General features: G+C 37.9%; 1 protein-coding gene across 1 annotated transcript in view; it reads right to left on the bottom strand.

The window, feature by feature from the left end:
• Window positions 1-1,413: 1,413 nt before the first annotated feature.
• LOC140678735 (uncharacterized) overlaps window positions 1,414-21,734 on the bottom strand; it is a 468,885-nt gene continuing 448,564 nt past the window's right edge. Inside the window, exons 2-3 of the mRNA XM_072912937.1 lie at window positions 9,538-10,959; window positions 1,414-1,463 (exon numbers count right to left, since the gene is read on the bottom strand). Of these exons, the coding sequence (XP_072769038.1) occupies window positions 1,414-1,463; window positions 9,538-10,513 (1,026 nt within the window). The 5' untranslated portion in view covers window positions 10,514-10,959. The remainder of the gene's footprint in view (window positions 1,464-9,537; window positions 10,960-21,734) is intronic.

The raw sequence follows: 21,734 nt of genomic DNA, 5'->3' as shown, positions 1-21,734 counted from the left end.
ATGGGTTGGAAATTATTTGCAAATCATTGTATTCCGTTTATATTTACATCTAACACAATTTCCCAACTCATATGGAAACGGGGTTTGCACATATATATATATATACATATATATATATATATATATATATATATATATATATATATATATATATATATATATATATATATATATATATTGATGAAAGCGGATACAATTTCACCCTCACCTATGAACCCACGCCAGGAAACCAGCCAAAAAAGAACAGAAAACGAAACGACATCATCTGGTACAACCCCCCATACAGCAAAAACGTCTCAACTAACATTGGACACAAATTCCTCAATCTGATTGACAAACACTTTCCCAAAGACAACACCCTAAGAAAAGTATTCAACAAGAACAACATTAAATTGAGCTACAGCTGCATGAACAATATACGACAAATCATCTCAAACCACAACAAAACAATTGCAAATGAGCCGTCGGCCCCCAGACAGAGTGACTCCAAAACCAACAAAGGCTGTAACTGTCGAAAGAAACCTGATTGCCCTCTCAACGGGGGGTGCTTACAAACATCAGTTGTCTACCAATCTAAGGTAACACGCAAGGACATTAACACATCCGACACATATGTAGGATTAACCGAGGGAGAATTCAAAACCAGATGGAACAATCACAAGGCTTCTTTCAGGAACAAAAACCTGCGAAATACCACAGAACTCAGCAAACACATTTGGGACCTCAAAGACAATAATGTTGAATATTCAATAACATGGCAAATTCTTGCATCCAGCACACCTTACAATAGTGGTAATAAAAGATGCAACCTATGCTTGAAAGAGAAACTGTTTATTATTTACCGTCCAGACCTGTCATCCCTCAACAAGCGCAGCGAAATTGTAACAGCATGCCGCCACAGACGGAAACACCTCCTAGGTAACACATGAGCCAATCACCACGCCCCTACGCCAGCCTGTACCCACCCACTCTGTGCCCTATATAAACCATGGTATGTGAATGCTCCCATTAAAATCTCCTGATGATTGAGGGAACCCCCCCTCATGAAACAGGCCTGTAGAGATGAAATAGTCTTGTGATTTTTTTCCCCACACATACATATATATATATATATATATATATATATATATATATATATATATATATATATATATATATATATATATAATTTTTTTTTTTCTCTGTGGTCTCCCTGAGGGGCTGATTGAAATGACGTCTACCATGTTTAAATCCCCAGCATCTAATCCCCGTAATTCCTCCATATTGTATTGTCATTAACCACTGGCTCGCTGGTTAGTACAAATCCTTTCACCTTCCACTTGGCGGCCCCTGTGGATAATTGCTGCATCCACTGGTCGGAAGCTTCCCCATGGGGACTGCTGGGCAAAAAGCGGCGGACTTGTGCTTGACAGTTTAATATGTGTACAGGAGCCTCTTCTCGGTCTTGTACGTGTCGGCTATCTCTGACAGGACAGACAGTGGCTAATTAGACCTTTGCAACCTCCTGCTGGTAAAACACTTTCATGTGTGCTATTTTTTTTTTTTTCTTTAGATGGAGCTTTTATCTTTAAAGCAGCATGGTTGAAGAAAATGGATCTTACAGAACTTACTGTGTAGCAGCGTTGTTCAAACTTTTTCCATCCAGGCCCGCAAACTGTAAAATAAAGGGCTGCCACTTTTATACGTTTTGTACAATAAAGATGCAAAAACCAACCCAATGTACAAAACCCAAAAGCAGTGAAGTTGTCACGTTGTGTAAATGGTAAATAAAAACAGAATACAATGATTTGCAAATCCTTTTCAACTTATATTCAATTGAATAGACTGCAAAGACAAGATATTTAATGTTCGAACTGAGAAACATATTTGTTTTTGCAAATAATCATTAACTTAGAATTTAATGGCAGCAACACATTGCAAAAAAGTTGTCACGGGCATTTTCACCACTGTGTTACATGGCCTTTCCTTTTAACAATACTCAGTAAAGCTTGGGAACTGAGGAGACACATTTTTGAAGCTTTTCAGGTGGAATTCTTTCCCATTCTTGCTTGAGTTGTTCAACAGTCCGGGGTCTCCGTTGTGGTATTTTGCGCTTCATAATAGAATAGAATAGAATAGAAAGTACTTTATTGATCCCTAGGGGAAGTTCAGCACCTTCATTCAGCTCACAATAGACAATAAACACTTAGGTATTTTTTACATGTGAATAATATAAATACAGTCTATTATACAGCATTATTCACGTGTGAATAATATAAATACAGTCTATTATACAGCATTATTCACGTGTGAATAATATAAACAGTCTAATATACAGCATTATTCACATGTGAATAACATAAATACAGTCTATTATACAGCATTATTCACATGTGAATAACATATATACAGTCTATTATACAGCATTATTCACATGTGAATAACATAAATACAGTCTATTATACAGCATTATTTACATGTGAATAATATAAATAGTCTAATATACAGCATTATTCACATGTGAATAACATAAATACAGTCTATTATACAGCATTATTCACATGTGAATAACATAAATACAGTCTAGTATACAGCATTATTTACATGTGAATAACATAAATACAGTCTATTATACAGCATTATTCACATATGAATGACATAAATACAGTCTATTATATAGCATTGTTCACATGCGAATAACATAAATACAGTCTATTATACAGCATTATTCACATGTGAATAACATAAATACAGTCTATTGTACAGCATTATTCACATGTGAATAACATAAATACAGTCTATTATACAGCATTATTCACCTGTGAATAACATACATACAGTCTATTATACAGCATTATTCACATGTGAATAACATAAATACAGTCTATTGTGCAGCATTATTCACATGTGAATGACATAAATACAGTCTTTTATACAGCATTAGTCACATGTGAATAACATAAATACAGTCTATTATACAACATTATTCACATGTGAATAATATAAATACGGTCTATTGTACAGCATTATTCACATGTGAATGACATAAATACAGTCTATTATACAGCATTATTCACATGTGAATAATATAAATACAGTCTATTATACAGCATTATTCACATGTGAATAATATAAATACATTCTATTATACAGTATTATTCACATGTGAATAGCATAAATACAGTCTATTATATAGCATTATTCACATATGAATAACATAAATACAGTCTATTATACAGTATTATTCACATGTGAATAATATAAATACAGTCTATTATACAGCATTATTCACATGTGAATAATATAAATACAGTCTATTATACAGCATTATTTACATGTGAATAACATAAATACAGTCTATTATACAGCATTATTCACATGTGAATAACATAAATACAGTCTATTATACAGCATTATTCACATGTGAATAATATAAATACAGTCTATTATACAGCATTATTCACATGTAAAAAATATAAATACAGTCTATTATACAGCATTATTCACATGTGAATAATATAAATACAGTCTATTATACAGCATTATTCACATGTGAATAACATAAATACAGTCTATTATACAGCATTATTCACATGTGAATAATATGAATACAGTCTATTATACAGCATAATTCACATGTGAATAATATAAATACAGTCTATTATACAGCATTATTGACATGTGAATAATATAAATACAGTCTATTATACAGCATTATTCACATGTGAATAACATAAATACAGTCTATTATACAGCATTATTTACATGTGAATAACATAAATACAGTCTATTATACAGCATTATTCACATGTGAATAACATAAATACAGTCTATTATACAGCATTATTCACATGTGAATAATATAAATACAGTCTTTTATACAGCATTATTCACATGTAAAACATATAAATACAGTCTATTATACAGCATTATTCACATGTGAATAATATAAATACAGTCTATTATACAGCATAATTCACATGCTGTATGCTGTATGCTTCACAAAGAAATTGTTTGAATAATTTACTTGCAAATATATATTTTTAATTGAAGAACATCGTTTTTATACTTGCAAATCGTTTTCTTACTTGCAGAAAATTGTTTAAAAATTTTCGAAAAAATGTTTTATTTGCAGAAAATAGTTTTTATACTTGCAAATCATTTTTTATTTAAAAAAAAATAGTTTTATACTTGCGAATTGTTTTTTTTTACTTGCAGAAAATTGTTTTTATATTTGCAAATGTTTTTCATTGAAGTTGATTTTTTCATACTTGCGAAGCATTTTTCTACTTGCAGAAAATTGTTTTTTTTTAACTTACGAATCGTTTTTTTCATTGCAGAAAATTGTTTTTAACTTGCGAATTGTTTCTTTTCTTGTTGTTTCTTGAAGTTTTTATAAAATGTTTTTGTTACTTGTGAATGTTTTTTTTAATTGAAAAAAATGTTCAATTATTTTACTACTGAATTGTTTTATTTTTATTGTTGAGAATTATTTTTATACTGGAATTGTGTTGTTTTACTTGCAGAATATTGTTTTATAGTGTTTGCAAATTATTTTTTTAATTGTATTTTTATGCATATAAATAGTTTTCTACTTGCAGAAAATGTTTTAATAATTTACTCGCAAATCTTTTTTTAATTGAAGAAAAATGTTTTTCTACTTGCGAACAATTTTTTTACTTGCAGAAAATTGTTTCAAAATTTTCGAAAAAATGTTTTACTTGCAGAAAATTGTTTTTCTACTTGCAAATAATGTTTTATTTAAAGAAAATCATTTTATACTTGCCAATTGTTGTTGTTTTTTACTTGCAGAAATTTGTTTTTATACTTACAGAAATTTATTTTTATACTTGCAAATATTTTGTTTCATTTAAGACGATTGTTTAATACGTGCAAAGCGTTTTTTTCTACTTGCAGAAAATGTTTTAATAATTTACTTGCAAATATTTTTTTAATTGAAGAAAATCATTTTTATACTTGCGAAACGATTTTTTACTTGCAGAAAGTTGTGTAAAAAATTTTGAAAAAATGTTTTACTTGCAGAAAATTGTTTTTTTACTTGCAAATAATCTTTTATTTAAAGAAAATCATTTTTATACTTGCCAATTGTTGTTGTTTTTTTTCACTTGCAGAAATGTGTTTTTATACTTGCAGAAATGTGTTTTTATACTTGCAAATATTTTTTTTCATTTAAGACAATTTTTTTCATACTTGCAAAGCGTTTTTTCTACTTGCAGAAAATGTTTTAATAATTTACTTGCAAATATTGTTTTAATTGAAGAAAATATTTTTTATACTTGTGAATCGATTTTTTACTTGCAGAAAGTTGTTTAAAAATTTTTGAAAAAATGTTTTACTTGCAGAAAATTGGTTTTATACTTGCAAATCAGTTTTTATTTAAAGAAAATTGTTTTTATACTTGCAAATTGTTTTTTTTCTTACTTGCAGAATAATTTTTTTTCCCACAAATATTTTTTTCATTTAAGACAATTTTTTTCTAGTTGCAGAAAATGTTTTAATAATTTACTTGCAAATCTTTTTTTAATTGAAGAAAACAATTTGTATACTTGCAGAAAATTGTTTCAAAATGTTCTAAAACATGTTTTACTTGCAGAAAATAGTTTTTATACTTGCAAATATTTTTTAATTTAAGATGATTTTTTCATACTTGCGAAGCATTTTTTCTACTTGCTGAAAATTGTTTTTGTTGATTTTTTTTAATTGTTTTTTCATTGCAGAAAATTATTTTATACTTGCGAATTGATTGTCTTCTTGTAGAATAAAAAAAAAAAGTTCTTACTTGTAAATCGTTTTTTTAATTGAAAAAAAGGGGGGGATTTTATTTTACTACCAAATTGTTTTTGTTTTGTAGAGAATTATTTTGTATACTGGAATTGTTGTTTTACGTGCAGAAAATTGTTTTTGTTGAACTTACAAATCGTTTTTTAAATTGTAGAAAATTATTTTTGTACTTGCGAATTGTTTCTTTTCTTGCAGAATTTTTTATAAAACATTTTTATTTTAAAAAAAAAAGAAAAAAAGGGGTTTTATTTTACTAAAGAATGTGTTTTTTTTAATTGTAGATAATTATTTTGTACACTGGAATTGTTGTTTTACTTGCAGAAAATAGTTTTTGGTTACTTTCAAATTGTAGCGTGAACGTCTACAGGCCGACGCAAGGCACCGGTCAGTTATTTTGTTTACCGTATTTAAAACTGGAGGGACAGGTCCGGCAGTCGCTCTACTTCAGGATCACTTACTAGACTTGAAAGGGACCATTTTGTGTTTGTAAACAGATTCAAGCAAGCTGCAGCCTTCACGAGGGAACAAAAGACTTCTCGTTGGAGTATTTCACTGATCTTTAGATGCAGCCAGAAGTGTGCAGCAGATAATCAGCAGTGGAAAGACTGCAAGGAATTATTATTTTTTGATTATTATTATGTTATAAATGTTGTAAAGACGTATCGAGTGAAAGTATTGCAGTTTTTTTCACCCGCAATAAACCCTCAAATGGACTCCAATTCAACCTCCAATTCAACCAGGCTAGCATTGGCAGGTAGCTTAAACTGAGAAAATGTCTGCTCTGACGAGCTTGGTATGATTTAATTTGCAGGCACAGCAGGCAATGTGCACTGCTGGGAACAATAATTGCTTTCCCGACATTTTATGTCTGAAAACTCAGTGGTGTGGTCCATTGTACAGTTCTATTACTAGCATGCTTGGCACATATTACCCCAGGCAAAACATTAGCATACATAACATTTATGCTTATGTTTCACGCACAACATAAAAGCCCCTCTGATAGTTGGTACAAAGGTAAATGTTCGGTTTGTGTTCAGTCGACACCTATAAAAGTCTATCAACATGCTATCTACAGATGCCAGCAAGCTAGCTATTGTACAAACGTTTGTACATTGGCAGTGCCGATCTGGGCAGTTTGTACATACTTCATTTATTCACATTTAGTATCATATACTGTATTTATGAATGTTAAGTCTTAAGTTAACTGACTCATCTGTCAAATGGCCTAATATGGTATCTAGCTGTCTGTCTCGCTACCTTAGCTACCTATTTGATCTAGATATCTTAGTTAGCTATCTTAGCTACATATCTGATCTACATATCTTAATTAGCTATCTTAGCTACCTATTTTATCTAGATGTCTTAGTTAGCTACCATAGCTACCTATCTGATCTAGATATCTTAGTTAGCTACCTTAGCTACCTACCTGATCTAGATATCTTAGTTAGCTATCTTAGCTACCTATGTGATCTAGATATCTCAGTTAGCTATCTTAGCTACATATCTGATCTACATATCTTAATTAGCTATCTTAGCTACCTATTTTATCTAGATGTCTTAGTTAGCTACCATAGCTACCTATCTGATCTAGATATCTTAGTTAGCTACCTTAGCTACCTATCGTATCTAGATATCTTAGTTAGCTATCTTAGCTACCTATGTGATCTAGATATATTAGTTAGCTATCTTAGCTACAGATATCTTAGTTAGCTATCTTAGCTACCTATCTTATCTAGATATCTTAGTTAGATATCTTAGCTACCTATCTGATCTAGATATCTTAGTTAGTTACCTTAGCTACCTATGTGATCTAGATATCTTAGTTAGCCTTCTTAGCTACCTATGTGATCTAAATATCTTAGTTAGCTATCTTAGCTACCTATCGTATCTAGATATCTTAGTTAGCTATCTTAGCTACCTGTAACGACGTGGTCGCATGGTGATGCGGGTGTGGTTCTCCCAAGGATGCAGACGGCTTCGGACACAGCTTGCAGGTAGGAATATGATTTATTTAACATATAAATCATACGATGAATAAACAAAAGACATACACGTAGCACAAAAGGCAAAACAAAAGGGCTAGCGTGGGAGCTAGTAAACCAAAATAGCCTAGCGTGAAAACTAGCAGCTAAGGAACATGAAATAAACGTCGTCATCAGTTGTGTGGGAACAAACTACGAAGCCAGACAGAGTGAGGCCAGAGCAAAGACTAAATAGCCCTCTGATTAGCGCCCGGGCAACAGGTGCGCGTCCCGAACACTAACCAGAGGCAGGTGCGTACAATCTGCCGTCATGGCAACAGAAACAAACTAAACTCAAGGTGCTGAAAACACGTGACACAAACATAAACAAACTCTGATCCGGGCAGCGGATCGTAACAGTACCCCCCCCCTTAAAGGACAGATTCCAGATGTCCCTTGACACGAAATAAAACTAGAACCCAAAAAACAAGAAACAGTTCAAGAGTCCAGGGAGGGTGGAGGGAGGATTTGGTGGTGGGTCGCCAGGCCACGTGTCCCCGAATCCACCGGGGAAGAGTCAGGTGGCGGCGGCGAGTGGAACGCCGCTGCCGCAGGCGAGGCGGGCGACCACGGAAAGGCCACATTCGTGGCTGCCGAGAAGGTGGGCGTGAGTGGCGCCAGAAGTTCAGCAGCCGGAGAGTTCTACGACTACGTCTCGGGTGTCGCTGCTGTTTGCGCCACTGGCGTCCATAAACAAACCTCCGAGAGCGCCGCTTGCGCAGCCAGACCACTCGAGGTCGCTGAGACGAAGACAAGGAGAGAGCCGACGTCGCCGTGGAAACAGGAGGAGCCGACGTCGCCGTGGAGGCAGGAGGAGCCGACGTCGCTGTGGAGGCAGGAGGAGCCGACGTCGCCGTGGAGGCAGGAGGAGCCGACGTCGCCGTGGAGGCAGGAGGAGCCGACGTCGCCGTGGAGGCAGGAGGAGCCGACGTCGCCGTGGAGGCAGGTGCAGGTTCTGGTACCAGCCGTGGAGCAGGTGCAGGTTCTGGTACCAGCCGTGGAGCCGGCGCTGGTGTGGGTACCAGCCGTGGAGCCGGCGCTGGTGTGGGTACCAGCCGTGGAGCCGGCGCTGGTGTGGGTACCAGCCGTGGAGCCGGCGCTGGTGTGGGTACCAGCCGTGGAGCCGGCGCTGGTGTGGGTACCAGCCGTGGAGCCGGCGCTGGTGTGGGAACCAGCCGTGGAGCCGGCGCTGGTGTGGGAACCAGCCTTGGAGCCGGCGCTGGTGTGGGAACCAGCCTTGGAGCCGGCGCTGGTGTGGGAACCAGCCTTGGAGCCGGGACAGGGGTTGGTCTTGGAGTCGGTGCTGGTGTGAGAACCAGCCTTGGAGCCGGCGCTGGTGTGGGAACCAGCCTTGGAGCCGGCGCTGGTGTGGGAACCAGCCTTGGAGCCGGCGCTGGTGTGGGAACCAGCCTTGGAGCCGGCGCTGGTGTGGGAACCAGCCTTGGAGCCGGCGCTGGTGTGGGAACCAGCCGAGGAACTTGGCATGGTGGAGGTACTGGAGACGAAGCTTGGTGTGTCAGCCGAGGTGCAGGAACAGGTGCTAGCCGAGGTGCAGCTGGAGGTGGCCTAGCTGGCGGTTGTGGCTTAGCAGGACGAAGGACTGGTGGCGGTGGCCGTGCAGGAGGTTGCGGTTTAGCACGCCGGAAGACTGGTGGCGGTGGCCTTGCAGGAGGTTGCGGTTTAGCACGCCGAAAGACTGGTGGCGGTGGCCGTGCAGGGGGTTGCGGCTTAGCACGCTGAAAAACTGGTGGCGGTGGCCGTGCAGGAGGTTGCGGCTTAGCACGCCGAAAAACTGGTGGCGGTGGCCGTGCAGGAGGTTGCGGCTTAGCACGCCGAAGTTGTGCCACCGCACTAGCACAGTTCCCAGTACTAGCCCCCCCCTCAAGACGCGGATACCAGACGCGCTCTTTGCGGTTTGGAACTGTCTTCAAGGGTGGGTGGGGGGAGGTATGGAGGGGGGTATACTCTTCTTCAAATTGTCCAAATTGACTATTATCATCCCCCACTTGAGATTGGGTGGGAGCACAGGGGGAAAAAATATGTGCAGTGGGCGGAGCAATAGTCACTGGGGGCGGAACCAAAGTCACTGGAGGTGGAGTCTGAAAATCAGAATGTGACTGACTAGACTTACACTTAATAAAAATGTCCTGATAATGTCTTATCTTAGAATGAAAATCATTTGGTATTGGCTGACAGAAAGAAGCAGATGGAAAAAAAAAATCTTGCTCAATGACGTCATCGGGAGTGGGCGGAGTTACCTCTTCGGGGGGCGCCAATGAAATGACGTCATTGTTGATGCTGTCCATGTGACTGACAGCCCAATCGGAGAAATGTTTGGCAAAGTGGTCGATTGGGTTGCCAAACATCTGAGGAGGGGAAGTTTGAGCTGCATGTAGCTTGCTTCGGTCCGGGAGAGGAGTTTGCAGGAGCGGCGCGTCTTGACAGCGAGGGGAAGACCTTCTGGCCGGCTTCCGTCTTCGCTGACGCGTCCCGTACTGCGGGGGTGTGGCGATGTCCTCGGGCCAAACGGAGTGGATTGGGACCAGCTTTCCGTTGGGACCCCATATCAGGTCCTGGCGCTCCGAGGGGGAATAGCGAAGAGTTTCCGCTTCCATTGCTCGCAACACCTCCCACGTACCTTCGTCAAACTCCTCAATGGCGGCCGCGGGAGAATTATTTGCTGGCTTCGTACTGTAACGACGTGGTCGCATGGTGATGCGGGTGTGGTTCTCCCAAGGATGCAGACGGCTTCGGACACAGCTTGCAGGTAGGAATATGATTTATTTAACATATAAATCATACGATGAATAAACAAAAGACATACACGTAGCACAAAAGGCAAAACAAAAGGGCTAGCGTGGGAGCTAGTAAACCAAAATAGCCTAGCGTGAAAACTAGCAGCTAAGGAACATGAAATAAACGTCGTCATCAGTTGTGTGGGAACAAACTACGAAGCCAGACAGAGTGAGGCCAGAGCAAAGACTAAATAGCCCTCTGATTAGCGCCCGGGCAACAGGTGCGCGTCCCGAACACTAACCAGAGGCAGGTGCGTACAATCTGCCGTCATGGCAACAGAAACAAACTAAACTCAAGGTGCTGAAAACACGTGACACAAACATAAACAAACTCTGATCCGGGCAGCGGATCGTAACACTACCTATGTGATCTAGATATATTAGTTAGCTATCTTAGCTACAGATATCTTAGTTAGCTATCTTAGCTACCTATCTTATCTAGATATCTTAGTTAGATATCTTAGCTACCTATGTGATCTGGATATCTTAATTAGCTATCTTAGCTACCTATCTGATCTAGATATCTTAGTTAGCTACCTTAGCTACCTACCTGATCTAGATATCTTTGTTAGCTATCCTAGCTACCTATGTGATCTAGATATCTTAGTTAGCTATCATAGCTACCTATGTGATCTAGATATATTAGTTAGCTATCTTAGCTACAAATATCTTAGTTAGCTCTCTTAGCTACCTATCTTATCTAGATATCTTACTTAGCTATCTTAGCTAACTATGTGATCTGGATATCTTAGTTAGCTATCTTAGCTACCTATCTGATCTAGATATCTTAGTTAGCTATCTTAGCTACCTATCGTATCTAGATATCTTAGTTAGCTATCTTAGCTACCTATGTGATCTAGATATATTAGTTAGCTATCTTAGCTACAGATATCTTAGTTAGCTATCTTAGCTACCTATCTTATCTAGATATCTTAGTTAGATATCTTAGCTACCTATGTGATCTGGATATCTTAATTACCTATCTTAGCTACCTATCTGATCTAGATATCTTAGTTAGCTACCTTAGCTACCTATCTTATCTAGATATCTTACTTAGCTATCTTAGCTAACTATGTGATCTGGATATCTTAGTTAGCTATCTTAGCTACCTATCTGATCTAGATATCTTAGTTAGCTATCTTAGCTACCTATCGTATCTAGATATCTTAGTTAGCTATCTTAGCTACCTATGTGATCTAGATATATTAGTTAGCTATCTTAGCTACAGATATCTTAGTTAGCTATCTTAGCTACCTATCTTATCTAGATATCTTAGTTAGATATCTTAGCTACCTATGTGATCTGGATATCTTAATTACCTATCTTAGCTACCTATCTGATCTAGATATCTTAGTTAGCTACCTTAGCTACCTATGTGATCTAGATATCTTAGTTAGCTATCATAGCTACCTATGTGATCTAGATATATTAGTTAGCTATCTTAGCTACCTATCTTATCTAGATATCTTAGTTAGCTATCTTAGCTACCTATGTGATCTAGATATCTTAATTAGCTATCTTAGCTACCTGTTTTATCTAGATGTCTTAGTTAGCTACCATAGCTACTTATCTGATCTAGATATCTTAGTTAGCTATCTTAGCTACCTATCTTAGTTAGCTATCTTAGCTACCTATCTTATCTAGATATCTTATTTAGCTACCTTTGCTACCTATCTGATCTTTATATCTAGATTATTATAAATAATGTAAATAATTCAATGTATATACTCTGATGATTAACTTGTGTGATGACTGTATTTTGCTGATAGTATATATTTGTACCATGAATTGATTAACGTGGACCCCGACTTAAACAAGTTGAATAACTTATTGTGGTGTTACCATTTAGTGGTCAATTGTACGAAATATGTACTGTACTGTGCAATCTACTAATACAAGTTTCAATCAATCAATCAACAATCAAAAAAGCTATCTTAGCTACCTATCTTATCTACATATCTTAGTTAGCTATCTTAGCTAATTATGTGATCTAGATATCTTAGTTAGCTACCTTAGCTACCTATCTGATTTAGATATCTCAGTTAGCTTTCTTAGCTACCTATCTCATCTAGATATCTTAATTAGCTATCTTAGCTACCGATCTTAGCAAGCTATCTTGTCTGCTTACTGTATCTTAGCAACCTATCTTTGCTCGCAAGCTCATTTACCTATCTTAGCTAGATATCCAATCTAGCTATTTTAGCTACTTAGCAAATCTAGATACCTTAGCTCCTTATTTGGCTTCTTTTCCATGTTTTTAAATGTTTTTATTTATTTGTATTTGTATTTATTTGTATTTTATTGTATTGTATTTTTATTATTTGTTTTTTGTTTTTTTAAATGTATTTGTAATTTATTGTATTTATTTTATTATTTTTAAATATATATAGATAGATAGATAGTAGAGATGCGCGGTTTGCGGACACAACCGCGGAGTCCGCGGATAAACCGCGGGTCGGGCGGGTAAAAATAGATTTTAAATAGATGCGGGCGGTTGGCGGTTGAACCAATTCGGAAATATATACACATAGTTAAATGTTGTTACCCACATACGAAAAACGAGCAGCACTCTTTGAAACAGTCAATTATTCATCAGGCACCGCGTCCCAGCAACAAGTGGCGCAAGTGAGCGCTCCTTCAGCGCAGCAGGGCGCATTTTAGAGGCCAGGCGCTCTCGCATGAATCCTGGCACTGTAGATGCCATTTTATTCCTGCATAGTGCTAACAAAAAATAAAGTAAGTAGACATACGGTTGGATATGTTAAACAAATTAGTCTATGTTACCTATAGGCTATACCAAATAAGCCCATGTCTAACCTATATTGAGTTCGGTCAGCTAAATAATTTTGATGGTTACGTGTTGTTTGGGCGCACTACAATGCAAAGGAATTAAGGCAATTGCGTTGTTTATTGAGTTTTTTTCTATTGGAGATATACTACTATGTGTGAATAATTATTTGGCCTCGCTTTCAAGTGAAGCGCATCTCCGATTGGCGACAATGTAAGTCTATTTAGCCTGCTTTGTTTGTCGCGATCGTCTATTTTCATTATAATTCAAGTTTGATGATAAAGTGCAGTCTGATGGGTTTGATTTCCCCCCTTCAGCTATTTGCCTTGGCCAATAAGTTGCAGGTCATTTATTATTATTATTTATTTAATTTATTTTTGTTTAAATAGAGATGACATACATATGTTATTGTATAATTTAAGTTTGTGCGCGTGATTGACAGCCTAAGGCTTATGAGGCACATTTTTTATTTATTTTTTATTTCAACTTAAAAACGTATGAGCCTATGCCTAGAACATAGGCTATGTGTTTATCTTTATGTTCCTGCCTGTCGTTGACAATGGAGATCTGGATGTCTGATATTTTGTCATGGCTGCAGATCAATCAATAAAAGTTCATCTTTGTCGCAAAATTGTTCACTGTTTCACTGTGCACCCCGCCCTCGTCCCTATTTGAGCATTATAACGTTAACAAGTTAATATTCATTGAAATAGATTCAGAACATTTTTTTTACCTAACGAAAATATAGGCCTAGTCTTTCTAAAACATTTTTTTAACTTCTTAAAAGCCTCGTTCTGCTTGCTGCAACTGCGCACACAAAGTGTGAGGAACGCACTCCTGATCTGAGGGCATTGGCAACAATAGTCAACACTTTCTTAATGGAAATGACAATTATACTATAATAATGATAAATAATATTATCACGCATTAATATCTCTTAGCCACTAATGCGTGGCACGCATTGAATGTCTCTGCTACATTGGATCAGTCTCCTTTCTTTAACAGGCAAAAGCTTTCTAACCTCACTAATGCCTTGCATCGTCTATATTAGATATATAACAACGGGCGGGTGCGGGCAGGTGTGGTTTTGATAAAATGTTGGTTCGGGTGAATGGCCGATGGTTGACGACTTTTGTGATGCGGTTGCGGATGAAATAATTGCCTATCTGCGCATCTCTAATAGATAGTTATTTTTTAATGTTTTTTTTTTTTTTTAATGTTACCCAGTCATGTAATTCTCTAATATGATTAGTCACTGGTTGCTAGGCAGAATTTGGCCAGTGTTAAACATCTCCAGACACCACCCTATCTCTCTGGCCAGTTTGTGCAAATCTGATGTGTTTTTTTTTTCCATTGGTAATTTATCACCTTCCTTCATCTTAATGTTAAATAGTTTGGGATTGGAGGTAATGAGAACATTTCACTAATGCCAGCAGCGATGATGATAATTCATGTCCGTTGTTTCTTGTGTCAGGAGATCATTTCTCTTCATCAAATGACATTAATCAACATTTGGAGCCACCTGCGAGCGTGACACTGTTGTAATAAAGTACACAATGTGGTGGGAAGTGAACAAGGAGGCTGCGAGGGTATTTCCTGTCATCAAATATTAAAAAGATGAAGGATTTAATTTAAAAAAAAAGGAGCATTTCATTAAAAGGTAAATCTTTGGTGACTTTTTTTGTGGGAAAAAAAAGACAATTCTGCACCCACATGTGTAAAGTGTGTCTGGGGAGTACTCAATACCATGTTAGTGTTATTTTAAAGATGTGTAGCAAAGCCTGCACATCTAGTTAAAGGTGGGTCAGAAGCCGTATTATGGGGTGAAATTACGTACGCCCCAAAAATGTGCTAAAAAACAAAAAACAATCAAGAATTGTTTTTCTTTAATTAAAAAAACGACTTGCAAGTATAAACACAGTTCTCCATCCATTCATTTTATACCGCTTGTCCCTCTCGAGGTGTGCTGGAGTCTATCCCAGCTGCACTCTGGACAAGTCGCCACACAGGTAGACAATCAACCTATCCCCAGGTGCACGTCTTTACAGGTGGGAGGAAGCCGGAGTACCCGGAGGGAAATATGCAAACTCCACACAGCCCGGGGATCGAACCCAGGACCTTCGTGTTGTGAGGCCCACGTACTAACCCCAGTTTTAAGTCGCCCTCCCACTGTAAGTGTGTTAACTTACAGGTTGAGCTTGTTTCCCCTTTCCTCTGTCTGCCATTTTACTTCACACCTAGCTTCTTCTTCTTCTTTGTTAATTTTGGCGCACCTGTCGTTGTAAAGTGCCAATTTGTGTGCATCGCGACGGGTAGAAAATTACTACCAAACGTTTTAACGTGAAGAAAATAGTTTATTCTTGCAAGACTTTTTTTTTTTTTTGCAGAAAATTGTTTTTATACTTGTGAGTCGTTGTTTTACTTGCAGAAAATAGTTTTAAAGTGTTTGTGAATCATTTTTTTAAATTTAAGTTATTTTTATGCATGTAAATATTTTTTTACTTGCAGAAATTGTTTAATAATTTACTTGCAAATCTTTTTTCAATTGAAGAAAATCGTTTCTATACTTGCAAATCGTTTTTTTATTTGCAGAAAATAGTTTTAAAGTGTTTGTGGATAATTTTTTTAAATTTAAGTTATCTTTATGCATGTAAACATTTTTTACTTGCAGAAATTGTTTTAATAATTTACTTGCAAATCTTTTTTTAATTGAAGAAAATCGTTTTTATACTTGCGAATCGTTTTTTTATTTGCAGAAAATTCTTTCAACATTTTTGAAAAAATGTTTTACTTGCAGAAAATGTTTTTTATACTTTCAAATCATTTTTTTATTTAAAGAAAATATTTTTTATACTTGCAAATTGTTTTTTTTTTACTTGCAGAAAATGTTTTTTGTTGGACTTGCAAGTCGTTTTTTCATTGCAGAAAATTAGTTTTATACTTGCAAATTGTTTCTTTTCTTGCTGAATTTTTTGCGTATTTATTTTTTGAACTTGTGAATCGTTTTTTTGATTGAAAAAAAAACTAAACTTTTTTTTTTTACTACCGAATTGTTTTTTTTTATGTGGAAAGAATAATTTTTTTATACTGGAATTGTTGTTTTACTTGCAGAACATATTTTTTGGTTACTTTCAAATAGTTTTTTTAATTGAATAAAATGTGTTTTGGTTACTTTCAAATATTTTTTTAATTGCAGAAAATAATTTCTTTACTTGCGAAATTGTTTATTTTCTTGCAAAACATTTTTTTTTTTTTTTTTTTACTTGTGAATCGTTTAATTGGAAACAATTTATATATATTTTTTTTACTTACGATTTTTTTTTTTTAATTGTCGATAATTGTATACTGAAATTGTTGCTTTACTTGCAGAAAATAGTTTTTTGATTCTTAAAAATATTTTTTTTAATTGAAGAAAATTGTTTTTTTACTTGCAAATCTTTGGACGTGAGTAAAAAGGGAGTTTTGGCAGTATTTTTTTTACTCCATATGGCAAGGGTGTCCAAAACTTTTGACTTGGGGTCCGCATTGAACTCAAAAAAATGTTTCGTATCAATATATATGGCATATACATATATGTGTACATATTATATTAATACAATTGATAGTTTTGTAATCAAGCAGCTAAAATGCAGCAAATATGGAGACATTGAGTGTTTTGCAAATTTGAACATGACAATAAACCAAGCAAATATTTGGCTAACCAACTAAAATTAAACAAAGAAAAAAACTCTATACCATCCATCAAGGATTCAGATGGGAACATTACACACGTTCCTGAGGAAATTAACTCCATCTTTAGAGACTTTTACAGAAATTTGTATACACCCCAGATTGACCCATCTCTTTCAGACATTGAGACATTTCTCAATGGTATAGACTTACCTAAATTGAATACAAGGCAGGTATCAAATTTAGATCTTGCTATTTCTGTAGGCGAACTACACGATGCTCTTCAACAGATGCCAAACAATAAAGCACCAGGGCCTGATGGGTTCCCTGTGGAGTTCTACAAAACATTCTGGTCACTGCTAGCTCCGATATTTACGAAAATGGCTTTAGAGATTAAAGAAAACTCATTCCTTCCTCCAAATATGAACTCTGCCACGATCAGTCTCTTGCTAAAACCTGATAAAGACCCAACACTTCCATCCAGTTACCGGCCAATCTCCCTGATTAATGCTGATCTTAAAATTATCTGCAAAGTATTAGCTCAAAGATTAGAAAAAGTCACTCCATATATAGTACATCCTGATCAAACAGGTTTCATCAAAGAGAGACAATCGTCCAACAATGTTCGCCGTCTACTCAATGTGATAGACTATTCTGTTATTCATAATCTAAAAACAGCTGTTGTTTCATTAGATGCTGAAAAAGCATTTGATAGAGTGAACTGGAATTTTCTTCTAGCTACTCTACAGAAATTTGGATTTGGAGACTCATTTATAGAATGGATTAAGGTCCTATATAGTTTTCCTACAGCTTCGGTTAGAACGAACAGCCAAATATCTCCAAGGTTTAATCTTATGAGGGGCACAAGGCAAGGGTGTCCACTTTCTCCGTCACTGTTTGCTATATTTATTGAACCTCTTGCAACCGCTATTCGACAGCATGCAAATATTAAAGGCATCCATACCGCAACCGTTCATCATAAAATAAGCCTTTATGCTGATGATGTATTACTTTTCTTACAAAATCCACATTCTTCTCTTCAAGATACAATCTCACTTATCAATAAATTCAGTTCTATTTCAGATTACTCCATCAACTGGTCCAAATCTACTGTGTTACCAATTAATTTTGACTTTCAGAGCACCTCATCGATTCCACTGCATAAAGGGAACATTAAATACCTGGGAATCAATATTTCCTCCACATTGTCAGATCTGAATCGCTTGAATTACTCCCCAATCTTAAAATCGATTGAGGATGATCTGGCGCGTTGGAAAACACTGCCAATCTCACTTATGGGAAGGGTTTCTACCGTGAAAATGATGGTCTTGCCTAGGGTTAATTATCTATTTTCAATGATTCCAACCAAACCTTCTCAAATCTGGTTTAAGTCACTAGACTCACACATCAATCAGTTTCTTTGGAAGAGTAAACCAGCACGAATCAGCCTTAAAACTTTACAAAAACCCAAAGAACATGGGGGTCTAGAGCTCCCAAACTTTTCCTATTATTTCCTTGCAAATAAACTACAATATATATTAAAATGGATCAATCCCACTTTATTAGATAGTTTATGGTTAGAGATTGAACAATCACTTAGCCAGGAGATCCCAATTTCTAACTTGCCCTTTATTAGCCAAATTCTCCGAAAACACAACTGCTTTAAAAGTATTAATATACGCACTACCTTAACAGCTTGGTGGGAGTTTTTGAAAATAACTGGGTCCCCGCTCACTCCATGCCAATTTACGCCTATTTGGAATAATCCTGATTTTCTTTTAAACAAGAAGCCATTGAACTTTCCAACATGGTATGATAAGGGAGTCGGATGCCTTGGGGATATCATCAATGCAAACAGTTTTATCTCTTTTAAAAGTTTAATAACACAATATGCAATCAATCCTAATAAATTTCTAGAATATATACAAATCAAATCTGTAATCAGCGCAAGATTCAACAAAACAACATGGGAAAGTAATCCTACGACCGTTAAATTCTTCAAAACCTCTGCCCCCAAAGCTTTATCCAAATTATATGCTCTCTTATCAAAAATAGATAACACAATAAGTATTCCAACTTCTAAATGGCACTCAGACGTATCAACAAGCTGTGACCCAGAATTCTGGAAACAAATATGCCTCAATACTACTCGTTTGATTAAGAATCCAAATGTACGACTGATTCAGCTCAAAATACTTTACAGAATACATTACACCGGTCTAAGAATGTATAAAATGGGTTTAGCTGACTCTAACATCTGTGTACACTGCTCAGATAATAAGATAGATAATTACTTGCATTCAATGTGGTCCTGTGCTCCCGTGAGTAACTTTTGGCTTGGAGTGTGCGAGAACCTATCATTAGCGTTAGAGATTCCTATTCCCATCTGCCCCGCACTCTGCCTGTTGGGTGATCTCTCCGCAACTGATCTTGATATAAACAAAACATACCTCCTTATAAATGCGTTAGGCATCGCCAAGAAAACTATTCTCATAAATTGGAAATCAAAAAATAATTTATGTATAAACCTTTACAAAAACATTTTATTAGATTATGTAGTTATGGAAAGAATGTCTGCTGAATCAAACCAACAACTGACAGAATTCCGATCTCTTTGGGCACCGCTAATTAATTTTCTGACCTGACTCCCTTGGGGGCCGGGGCTGGGGCTCTGTCCCGGGGGTCTTGCTCCGTGGGTGGGGGGTCCTGGGTGCCGGGGGGGCCGTGTGCCGCGGGGTCGGGTGGGCCTGGGGTGTGTTTCCTGGTTCCGGCCTGGCGGGCCGATCCGTGGGTGGTCTGGTGGCTGGGGGTGGGTGGAGGTGCCTGGGCGGGTGTTGGGGTGCGGGTGGGGCTGTGGGCGGCCGCCTTGGGTTGGTTGGGGGGGCTGTCCCTCCCGTGGGTGGTTGGGCGGGGGGTTGCGCCCGTGGGGCTGGGGTCTTGCCGCTGTCGGGCGGGGGTCGGCTCGTGCCCCTCTGGCTCCGGGTGTCCGTGGGCTTCCTCCTTCCCCTGGGGCGCGGGGCGGGGTCTGCCCGGGGTCGCCCTGCGCTGCGGCTGTGCGGGCCTGCCTGGTGCCGGGTTGGGGGGACTGCTTGCCTCCCTTGTTGGGGCCCCGGCGGTGCTGCCCGACTGCCCTGCGGGAGTCCCCCTCCTGTGTTTTACTCTGCCCTTATTTTTTTATTAATTTTATTTATTTATTTTAATTTATTTTATGTGTATATATATATATATATATATATATATATGTATGTATATGTATGTATGTATATATATATATATGTATGTATGTATGAATGTATGTATGTATGTATGTATGTGTATGTATGTGTATATATATGTATGTATGTGTGTATGTATATATATATATATATATATATATTATTATTATTATTATTATTATTATTATTATTTTTATTTTTTATTTTATTTTTTTAATCTATTTAATATATTTAACTTATTCTGTTAAATTATATATGGGTACGCGTGTATGTGGGTGTGTGTACGTTTGTATATATGTATGGTGAAATCTGTGTGTATGTATGTAGGTACATATGTATGTGTCGCTGCCCCGGTGTGCATTGCTGATCGCGGCGCCGGGTCTGCTGAGGTGCCGTGGCATGCCGGCTGTGGGCGCAGGGCTGGGCCCTTATGGCTTTTTGCCGGATGGGATGCCTGGTGGGTGGTGGGCGGGGGGGGCCTGGACGTGCGGGAGGGGCTGCGGGGTTTGGTGGCGTTGGGCACTGTTGGCGACCAGGCCTCTTGTTTATTTTTATTTATTTTATTTTACTTAAAGGGTTTATTTTTATTTTATTTTTATTTTTTTTTATTTTCTTTCTATTTTTTTTTTTTTTTTTTTTAATTTTGTATTTATTTATTTATTTATTTATTTATTTTTTTGTGTGTGTGTTGTGTATGTATGTGTTTGTGTATATGTGGGCTTATGTATATGTGTGTGGGTGTATTAATGTGTATATATGTGTGGATGTGTATGTTTATATGTATATGCATGCGTGTGTATATGTGTGGATGTGTATGTATATGTATATGCATATATGTATGTGTGTATGTATGTGTATATGAATGTGTAGGTGTGTGCATGGGTGTGGATGTCCGGTGGCTCAATTGGCCTGGCTGTGGATGAGTTGGGGTAGGTGGGTTGGTGGCCTCGGTGGTAGCCGGGGGTGTGCGTTGTTGTGGTTTACGGGGTCGGTCGCTTTTTTGTTTTGGTTTCGGCGGCCGCGGGTGTTTACGCTGCGGACGGGCGGTGGTGGTGATGGTTGCTGCGGTGATACCAGCGGTTGGCATCGCTGTGTTGGGTTGGAGTGGTTGGGGGACTGTGGCTGGTGTCTGTGCGCTTGTGGGGTTGTGGGGCTGGCTGGCGTTGGCTTGCCGGCTGGTTTGGGGGCTGGCGGGCGGACGGGATGCATTGGCTTCTTTCCCCGTTGGGGGGCTCCTTCCCCTGGCCGGGACTCGTATGGGCACGTTGCTGTGTGGATGGCCGGGATGCGGTGTTTGCATTGGGCGTGGGGGCTGTGCGGTTTCTCTGCGTTTGGTTGCCGGTATGGGCTCTGCAGGGTTGGGTTGGGGCGGGCGGGGGCTGGCTTTGTTTGGCGGGGGGAGGGGCTCGCGTGGCGTCACGTTAAAGTGGTCTGGTGTGGGTCACGAGCTGTGGCGGGGGGTGGC

The sequence above is a fragment of the Nerophis lumbriciformis genome, linkage group LG04 (assembly GCF_033978685.3).
Source record: "Nerophis lumbriciformis linkage group LG04, RoL_Nlum_v2.1, whole genome shotgun sequence".
NCBI classification, from domain to species: domain Eukaryota; kingdom Metazoa; phylum Chordata; class Actinopteri; order Syngnathiformes; family Syngnathidae; genus Nerophis; species Nerophis lumbriciformis.
This window is presented reverse-complemented; position numbering and strand designations above follow the sequence as displayed.